Raw genomic sequence first — 10,944 nt, 5'->3', positions numbered from 1 at the left:
AAACGAAATTAACGGCCGTGGGGAATCGTTGCGCTGACCACGCGACACCCTCTATCCGCTAAAGTTGACACTAACTTCGCCGACAAGCGGCAGTCGCTGGGTCGGTATAGTTCGCTTGCGGACTAAAACCACAGTTTGTTTTGTTGAGTTGCAGGACTCCAAAGTCGTGAGACAGAAAAATATGATCAAGAGTTTCGCATGACTCTAAACTGCGCTGGCGAAACCAGCAGAAATTTACCCAACAGACTACCGTCGATTCCGCAGTGTCAAACAGTTTCTTAACGTACTAATACTGTTGAAATATAGACAGGCACAACATGTACCAGGTGAACAGTACTTGTCACGCCCGTAAGTCAATAAAAATACATGTTACCGCTTGTAGCTGATTCCGAATAGAACATAATACTATTTTCTTACCAAAAGAAAGGTACCATTGTTCTGATCTTACTTTTGTGGTACTGTTAACTGAAGAACTGTAAACGAGACAGAAAGAATAAGTTTTTTACATATAAAAACGTTTACATAAGTGTGAAAAGGTAAAGCTATTCCTGTAACAGAACGTGGCGGTCCATAGGGTTGTGAGACGTCGAGACTCCCACATTTTGTACACAATCGGCTCATAGACCGCGGAGAGATGTTATATAAGCCTGAGATGTATTCTTACGCTACTTCGGGTTACCACGGCAACGAACTGTCGACCGTAAACATGCTGTATGAACACATGTAGGTCAAGAACAATTGAGCAGTCTCTTGTTTCTGTGTATCGTGTTTATTATGTGAATACTGAAAATACTGTTCTATAAAAGGGTAAAGCTATCCCTGTAATAGGCCGTGAAGACCCATAGGGTTGTGAGACGTCGAGGTTCCCACATTTCCTCTGGAGTTCAGACAATTGGCAAGCTCCGGCTTGCAACATAGTGTCCCAACCAACTACGCTACCACATGCTCCTATTTTGATATGTAAGTGTGAAGAAAACTATATAAATGAAACGGTTTAAGTCTGGTGCATGTTAAAGAATGGTGTTAAAAAAAGTCGACGACGCCCATCATTCGGCAACGTACATCAATCAATACGTGAGAGAACAGGGGAAGTTAACAGCACGAAAATTTATTTATGCGACTTCGCGTTAAAATCTCCACGGATGTTAACACAAGTCTAAGAGAAAAATGGAACAATTGTTTGGCTATCCGTGCATTTCGTGAGATGTTCTCGCTCTTTCTTGGCAGCGTGTTTCAGTGTAAAGCACTGAAAAAGCGACGATTCCTTACAGGACAGCAAACCTGAGTTTCAAACAGTTAAGATTCTCCATTTCATTACGCTAACAACATAAATAACCCAAGTAGCTATTTTTATAGTGTAGCAGTTAAGCGTTTCCAGGAAGAGCCCATGCATGTTTATCTATGCTAGATACAGTAAGCAGACGCAAATGTTAGTACACCTACAGACCTAAGCAGAGAGATACTTGTAAACCTCAACTACAACATTCCCTTATCGTACGTAGCTAACATATAAACCACGGGTCGGGAGTATAAAGGTCATATACTGGCACAAAGAGAGAACACACATGGCCTACGCATGGATGTTGGCACAGTATCTGGGCGGGGAGGCCGGATTTTGGCGGAAAAAATTCAAAACAGAAAGAAATAAAATGTACCAAATACAAGTACGGCATTAGATTAAATATACGGCAGATTTTTTTTTTCTAAATACTACTTCTAAAGAAAGGGAGGTCGCCTTATTTACGGGTCCTTTGGAATAAATATTGTAGTGTGTACAGCCGTTGCTGCGCAACGACCGCGAGATAAAACGAATAAACGACGACCGTTTCTAGGCAACGGCTCGTTAAATACGTTCCTGCGGCAATGAATACGAAAGCAACAACAGAAGAACTATGTTTTCTGATTGGTTCTTGCCGAGTAGTTAAATCACGACAGTTGGAGCAATGACTTAGTTGTGTTCTGCAAGGGAGGCTAAGAAGAGATGGCGCTATATTTAAGTTGACAGTTCGATTGTGGGATATTCGCCGGACAGTAACGACGTAAGCACAGAAACTGAAGAATATTCATTGCTGACAGCTGTTATCAAACAACGACTAGTGAAGATATTGCTGGAGAAGACTTAGTGTGTAGTGGTTTCTAAAGTGTGGAAATCAGCGATAGCGTTGTAAGTGCTTGTAGTTACGAGACGTGTGTAGGAGTGTAAGTTGTCAATAAAGTCATTCACCAGTCCATACCCCGTCTATAGTCACATATAAATCCTGACAATATGAAAAATATGGTTATGAAGAATTCTAATTGGTAATTTAAGTGATACTTGCGAAAATACATACAACTATATTTAATGTATTAAATTTCGAATTTATCACGTTACAAGGGTTACAGTTTCCAGTTTTCTCTTGCTTAAACCTGAAACTAAATGACATATTCAATTCTAAAAAATCTTATTTTCTCATTTGAGGAATGTTGTTGGCTTTATATTCGAGTTTATCCAGTATTCATGCCATGAATAAAAAGTATTTTTTTCTTCTTCTTACATTCTGAATAATCTAAAGACGCGATGGCTCAGTCGGTATAGCGACGTGTTTTGTTCACCGGCAGTGGCAAGTGATTTTTCTCTTTTCCGTAGAATACAGGCCGATTCTGTGGCCGAACCAGTCTCCTAATCACTGGGTAACGACGACTCCTTCTTCGGATTAAAGTGGCCAGGACATGAAGCTGACGAGTCACTTGCATTTAGTGCCGAAGCTTAGAATAACTAGATCTACACCTCCATTTCCTCATAAGTCTTCATAGCGTTGTGTTTAATTAATAAAGCACATGCACAACTTTACCGTTTTAAACTGAATATCCCAGGGTGATGAGCAAAAAGAGTCTTAAATGGCTTAAACATAACGTTCTGTGGGCATTCTTTGCTTCCCTCCTTGAAAAACTGGCTGACCCCCCGAAAAAATGCCGCACTATGGCCCTGAGTTCGAGTCAGCCTCTAATAGAAATGAACCTTCCCGGGGGTAAAGGGCTGCGCATGTTGCTGACAACAGCACCGCCATCTGTCAGCCGATTGTCTAGAAAATGTGGGAGCCTCGACGTCTCACAACCCTATGGGCCTCCACGGCCTGTTACAGGAATTACATTGTAGGACGAAAGGTACCGGCGGGTTTAAGAGCCTCTGATTTATTGGCAGGAGACCTAAGCTCCTAATCTTGAGCAGACTGTATATAAGCCCCCTCCTGCTTACCCCCCACGAAAGCAAACACTAGCGTCCTACAGGAAATGCATTCCTTTTTGCATAGGTTATATTACTGGCTGCTGGGTATGTCCCTTAACAAAATATACGCGCCCACGTGCACTGAAAATCCTGCAACATGACCGGCTTAACGCGGAGGTAACTCGTATTCGAGAAGCTACAGTGACCGAGATAATTCGTGGATGTATAGATCCACGTTTTCTTGATCTCGGAACTGGTTGGAGATGAGTGGTCAGCTTCACGCTCCGGCCATCACCCCCAAGGAAAGAACCCCCAGTACACATCAGATAGGAGTCCGGGTGGGGCCCAGAACCGGTCTGGACGACGTGGAGAAAATTCTTGACCCTGTCGGGACTCGAACTCCGACCCCTCGGTCGTGTAGCCCGCAGCCCGTCGCTATACCGACTGAGCTACACAATATATTAAACGCCCTGCAGACATGCACATAAATCAGACATACAAGTTATGATTTACCTTGCCATAAACCTTTTCTACAAACGGTCTTTAATTGCAATTATAAACAGTGTAAAGTCATTAACACACACATGCCATATGTTAAGTGTTTCCCTTCATTTAAACAGAGTTTAAATGAAGACAGGTAATGTGTTTTAACTATTAAAAGCATAACTGTTAAACAGTAGAGTGAAGTGTTTAACGGCGAAGAGCTAAGACCGTATGCATCGGCTGGTAAGAGAATAACAAAATACGTAACAACCACCTAGCGGCGGAAGCCTGTACTACAAGCGCCCCGCCTTCTAGAAACAAATTCCGGTGTTTTTTGGGCCCTCTTCGTATATACTGTACAGGAGAACCGTTTCAAGCTCGCTCCAGGATCCCCATAGCAAAGGCCAATTGCAAGCGTGAAGGAAACCTCGTAACTCGTTATGAAGTAAAAACGCCAAATGATATCAGCATCACAGTTACGATGCGTGAGGCAGAATCAGGTATGTGCTGGATGCATTTCAACTTCTCACAATGGTCTCTTTTAGATTTATGACGATGATGATTGTGGAGCAGTCGGTGGAATAAGAATTTGCTGGGGAAACCGAAGTACTCGGAGAAAAAATCTCATAGTCCCACTTTCTCCACCATAAATCCCACACGGCCTGACCTGGGCTCGAACGCGGACGACCACGGTGGGACTAACCACCTGAGCTACGGCACGGCCGTTCTCACAATAGTCACTAAGAAGAATACTACAGTTTTGGATGTGACGCCGTGTAGTCTCGTAGAAGTATACAAACATCTCGGAGAATCATACCGCCTCCAGGCAAGCTATAAGCAGAACACTGAAAATGCCCCTACGATATTGGTGGGAAAGCCAGAAGGAAAGGGACCACTGGGAAGACCAATGCGTAGTTGGGTGGACAATATTAAAATGGATCTTAGATAGGATGGGATAGTAGGGATTGGATTGATCTGGCTCGCGATAGGGACCAGTGGAGGGCTGTTGTGAAAACGGTAATGAACCTTCGGGTTCCATAAAATGCTGTGAAAATTCTTGAGTAGCTGCAGATTCGGCTTCTCCTCAAGAAGGGCTCAGCTCAGAATGTCCTTACGAAACGTCGGTGAAAACTTTTATCTAACTATATGGAAGCACTTCTCAGAAGATGTTTTTGTTCGCGTATGTATCAGATGCACAAAGTGGGCTTTAAAGGGGCACATATTTCTGTCGGATGCTGCCTGAAGGCCAGGAACGAAATGACGTCGTCTTGGCAATTTATGTAGTCTCTGACTTCGGGAGGAAAATGCAGATCAAAGGAATCTGAAAACCATTCGTTCAGGAAAATATCTGGTTTGTAAGAACAATGACGTAATTGCGCTATTAATACCGGACGACTAAATGAAAGGCCGCACGGATCTAAGCGTAACACGCATAATTTTGCACAAAACCAAATTCCTTTGGCTTTAGTCCGCAAACGAACTATACCGACCCAGCGACCGCCGTTTGTCGGCGAAGTTAGTGCCAACTTTAACGGATGGAGGATATCATGTGGTCAGCGCAACGCATCCCCACGGCCATTAATTTCGGTTTTCTAGACCGGAGCCGCTATTTCCTTGAAATAGCTCCTCAGTTATCCTCATGAGGCTGAGTGGACCCCGTTCCAGACTCACTACTTCTCAGAAGATCTGATAGCGCCGGGAATCTAACCCGGACCTCTGGATCTGTATCCAGGAACTCTGACCACTTTACCACAGAGGCGGTCATAGTTTGTACATAACGTACCTAAATACGTCCGTATATTTTAATACGTTGACCGTTTCTAGAAAAACGAATTGGCAAATACACGTACGTTGCCACGGAGAGATTACGGATGGATGCGAAAACTGAAAGTTGTAAACACTTAGAAACGAGACCGTTGCTTCGGAATTGACCCACGGTTTCCGAGACAACGCATTCACGAAGAGCAGTGGGGGAACCATTGGAGGTGGTGACCTCTGTTCGGTTCTCTCGCAGTTATAAAAGGGAGTTCATTCATGCACGCAATTAAGTCTGAAGAGAAGATTCAAATCTGAGACAGTAAAATATGGCCTTGACCCCTGGGGTCTAGGACTCGAGAAAGGCTGCGCTGGCAAGAGCCAGCAGTATATACAAAAGCAGACCCATCCTCTCGTCAAAGAGGACGACCCACAAAATAAGACTGTAACTGTCAAACAGCAATAAATATCTGGTCATGGGCCCCAAACGGGTCTCGACACCAAGACTTACTGACTGACTGACCGTCAGTCGCAATGTGACTTTGACTTTGATCCCATTAAGTCAAAGATTCTTCAGAGCTTTCTTAAAGTAGGAGTCTTAATTCATCCGTAAGAGAAGTCGGTAGGAGGCTCCACATTTTCTAGACAATCGGCTCACAGATGGCGGTGAGGCTGTGGGCTTTACGCGCCGGCCGCCCTTTACCCCCAGATAGATTCCCGGTACTCATTCCTGTTAGAGGCTGAGTCGACCCCAGGGCTATGGTGTGGCTGGAAGGATTAGGTCAATTGAAAAAATTTGATGACCTCATGGGAAATCGAACCCGCGACATTGAGACTTGTAGCACAGTATCTTAACCAACTAAGCTTCCGCGTACACCCATCGATTTATCGAAAAATTAAGAATATTTAAATGTTAGATATTGTAACGTGTTTGCTGGTTACTGATCCCACTTCTGACACCAGTTGTCGCGTATCGGGCGTATATCGCGACAAATAACTTCACGATGTATTCGATATAGCGAATTTTATTTCACATTCGCACTTACAATCACCCAAATTACAGATTTACGATTACTGCTATCTGCAGTATCACAATTAGTACGCTCCAAATGCCACAATACAACTGACTAGTTGCTGGCTAACTCGGAACTAACTCGGAGGTAGCTCGAGGACTCACTCGGCGGTAGCTCCAGGACTCGCTGACTGACTCAGTACAACTGACTCGGCGACTGTTACAGTACAACTGTGTTAGGCGGCTGCTACAGTAGAACTCTTGGTACCCACATTAGAACTGACTGGTACCAGCTGTGCAGCTCACTTATATAGCTGCAGTGCTTGCTTGTTGCGTAATGAGTGCCACGTCATCCTGTTACGTCACCGCTGTTGATTCGCCTTGCATAGTTACCCGGTTACGGGGCTCGGCTATCTTCGGCTCCGCTCGGCACGTCACCGCGCGTAGCTGCCAGGATGCGGGGTGATTACTCGCCTATTACGCGAGCGTTACGTTACCGCTGAGGGGTGGGAGGGGAGCGCTGACTCACCCACCGCGTCACTGCTGGTGTGTGTGGGGGGGGGGGCTCGGCTTTGCGCAACATGTCACAATATTTTTTCCTCATTCCTTCCACTGATTAGACTCCGGTGTGTTTATGCATTATTTAAATATTAAGAAAGTAACTCCAAATATAAAATGCATATATATTTGTTCTATTGTTTTCAGAAACTGTTAACATTCACCACAGCCCTACTGAGCTTATACTGTCTGGTTTCTTCATCTACACGTGGCGGAAGCCAATCTGTTTCGAGCCCAGATCTTCAACGCCTTGCACGTCAACTCTCCCCAGCGTACAACCAGTGCAGTCACCCTTTCCACAGCTACTTGTGCAACCCCGCTCCGAGATCAAGAACAGTGACTCCTGAGGGGTCCGCTTCGTTCACTGTGAAGCAAATAGAGAAGCCATTGGCTTCTGCACCCGCTCCGTCATTTGGGGTCAAGACCATTGCAGTACCACCAGAGCTCCAACCAGACCCCTCTTCAAACAACTTCCGGAAACAGACACCAAAACAACTCATAAGCCCAACTAAAGCGACGATAGAAGATCCTGCATTTGCTAATTGTCAACAGCATACTATCACTGTAGAACCACCTACTACACAAAAGACCATAGTTATATCAGGCGAGAGTTCTTTTTCGAGGGAAAGTAAATTGGCTCCAGAGCCATATTTGCCTCCACCTGAGCCTCGGTTTCCTGCACCATCATTTCAGCAACCACTTAAACTTTCTCTCCCTACCCAACCGCCAACCAAGAAACCTTTATCAACTCCTGAATATCTTCCTGAAACATATCCCAAACCATCAGCTACGTTTGTTCAAAGTGAAAACATTCTAACTCCATTCCAAAATAAAAATTTCCAAACAACCACCACAATACCAGAACGTTTTTCAAGTACAAAAACTGAAAGAACATTGTTCGAAGGACAAGCAGCTGGCTCTCCTGAATCAGTAATTCGTAACGATAATGAAGTTGATAATTGTAAACATTCTTTTCACAGTTTTCTGTGTAACCCACCTTCACTCTCTAGAGGCAGACGACCGATCACTAATTCGAGAACGAAGCCTATATCTTCACCGACAGGAGACAGCACTTTTCTAGACCCTTCTAAAGTACTACCACCCATACTGCCTGCCTCCCAGAAAATCAAACCGAAACCAACCACGACTTCAAGACCTACTTATATATCAACAACGCCTCCAACAGAGACAAAGATTTTTGCTGAGGCAGCTGAGGATCCCGTTCAAGTATTACCACTACAAGATCAAAAGCAACCGAGTATTTGCAAGGATGCCTTTCATAGCTTCCTGTGCCAACCGGTTGATACATCTCGACGAAAACAGAAATATGGGGAAAGATACCAAAGTTCTGCTGCACGAACGCCTGTTCCTTCTGCCCCTTTAAGAGGAGACAGCTCATTCAATCAACCTTCGAAAGTATTACCCAACTTTAATCAACCCTGCAATACTACACCTTCTACTGAAGCACCAAGTGCTTCATTTCCTTCACGCTACACACCAAGAGCTGAGAGTTCATCCCCGAAAAGAGACAGTTTAGGAAACCAAACCAAAGCTATCCCAACTACAAACAGACAATTCGTGAGTTCCTCCACTATTCTGCCAACTGTTCCAGTTCCAAAACCAGACAGCACCTTCATTCAACCTGCTAGATTACTGCTCCCATCGACCCAATCCACTACAATGCGCGCTACTCCAGGGGTACCAGAAACTCATATCCTTAACGTGCCGGCAGCACAAACTGCAGATGTCTCTGTAGTTAAACCTGAAGATGGCCATAGGCACGATCACAGCCATGATCATGGTCACGGACACGATCACCATGGAATCGATATATGTAAGGATCCCTTTCACAGCTTCTTATGCATTCCTGTCGTCCCCTCTAAACGTAAACGTCCAACAGGAGAACTTCCAGCAAGGTTTAGAAACCCAGTACCTCAGAATCTCCTAGGCGCTGGTTCTTTCAACCAGCCTGCAAAACTACTTCCATCTAATGCCAAGAAACTAACAACTAGACTACCTGTAAGGAGTACAACCACTTCACTTCCACCAGACGAACCGATAAGCCCTACCCAGCCTGCACAAGGCTTTCAAGCAAAACTGTTGCCACAACCTGAAATTCAGCTCGATCCAAAGGAAGAACATTCAAGAAAACGGCTATTAGACATTTTCTCGTGTGATAAAAATAAATCGACTACAGAAAATCCTGCAGCATACGAATCTCCTCTACCCTCTTCTAATCTGAAAGGAGACAGTTCGTTTGTGAACCCATCGAAAGTTCTACAGTCTGTGTCATTAAATGATCAGAGTAGCGAAAGCAAAGGTTCAGTACTTGGGTATGAGTATCCCACACCATCTCCCAGCCAACAAACTGCAACCCCATTACCAACGTCGGCACAAAACACAGGCTATGTTTATGATCCACCATCTAAACCACTACAGTATCCAGCATCTTCATTTAGAGGAGACAGCACATTTATCCAACCACTGAAAATTGCGCCTAATAATTTTTCAGGCCAGAGCACTGAAAATCGCGAATTTTCATCAGGATTCAATGAGTTTTCTGGATACAATTATCCAACTCCACAGAAGCCATTTGGGTATAGCACGATATCACCATTAACAAAAAGTGTTTTATCGGTTAGGATTTCTGAACAAGACACAAATAATCAAGAAGACAAACCAACAAAATCAGTTCAATTCCTTGACTCGCCATTTGGTGGTATACTTGGGACTTCAAGTAGCGATACTGAATATAGGAAAACGCTTACTCCATTCTCTACACATGGACAAAGTACAAAGGGAATCATTCCACAAACACCTCCATACAACCCATATTCAAAGCTCGCCGAGCGGGATAATCAACTAAGGTCTTTTGCGAAACTCGGAGGTGAGACAGATCCGAAACCAACCTGCGACCACTCGCTGCCCCAGAGTACTGATGTCCACTCACCCCGTTCGGCTCCGCCGTCTCCTTCAGAATTTGTACGAGGACCAACAGGTGCCGCGAGCGTCCTGGCAGCTTCAAATGAACTGCCGGATAAATGTAACCATCCATTTCTTGGATACGTATGCAAGAGATCCAGTGATGGACAAGTTCACGACAAGTGACTGGCCACACCCTGACAGTTTCTAACGATTTAGTGGACAAATGTAACAACACATTACTTGGACACGGATGCAAACAGATACAGCGACAGCAAAGTCCACAAGGACAAGTTAAGAAACCGACCCCGTCCTGCAAAACCAAATGCTCCGTCATTCCCTCTAAGCGAGTTTTCTTACACAAAAAATTGTAGTTTCAATTTTTAAAACGTGTCTTCTTCTGGACTACGGCCTTATGTTGCATACTCTGGTAAATGGTTACTAACGTTTTGGAGGAACGTGCTACCTCCATCTTCTCCTGCACAGACCATGGAAGGAAATCTCTTCGAAACGTTTGTAACCAATTATCAGACGATATGATGCCATTTCAGACGACCAACATCTTCATCTTAAGAGCCTAGCAACTAAAATACAAAACTTCCCTTCTAGGTATAAAAACAAAATTGAAGGTAGACCAAAAGAAGATTTGCGAAGTCACTGGACACACGTAGTCTACACCGCTTCCCATAACCATCGCCATCACAGGCAGGTCTGAACCCTTAGAGCCTTTTCGTTTGCCTATAAGAAAATCTGGCCATTCCAGCACGACTTCAGGCTTCCAATGAATCTTGTTCCTCTAGGTATACAGTCCATCGACTGCGCTCAGGTTCCATGCCTTTAACACCATGAATCCAATTAAGTGTATTATTTCTTACCTAAACACTGTGTTTCTAATTACTTACCCATGGAGCGGAGCCCTACTTGGGGAGAAGCCAAATCTGCAGCTACACAAAAATTTCCCAGCATTTTATGGAACCCGAAGGTTCATTATCGTGTTCACAAGAGCCCT

The 10,944-nt window shown here is 44.3% G+C and overlaps 1 protein-coding gene across 1 annotated transcript; it reads left to right on the top strand.

The window, feature by feature from the left end:
* The first annotated feature begins 4,146 nt into the window (after nucleotides 1–4,146).
* LOC111861682 (mediator of DNA damage checkpoint protein 1) lies at nucleotides 4,147–10,121 on the top strand. The gene is made up of 2 exons (XM_023846455.1): nucleotides 4,147–4,188; nucleotides 7,161–10,121. The coding sequence occupies exons 1-2, from the start codon at nucleotides 4,147–4,149 to the stop codon at nucleotides 10,119–10,121; spliced, it is 3,003 nt and encodes a 1,000-aa protein (XP_023702223.1).
* Nucleotides 10,122–10,944: the final 823 nt, after the last annotated feature.

The sequence above is a fragment of the Cryptotermes secundus genome, unplaced genomic scaffold, assembly GCF_002891405.2.
Source record: "Cryptotermes secundus unplaced genomic scaffold, Csec_1.0 scaffold201, whole genome shotgun sequence".
In the NCBI taxonomy this organism is placed as follows: domain Eukaryota; kingdom Metazoa; phylum Arthropoda; class Insecta; order Blattodea; family Kalotermitidae; genus Cryptotermes; species Cryptotermes secundus.
Note: the sequence above shows the minus strand (reverse complement) of the source record. Positions and strands in the feature narration are given on the sequence as shown.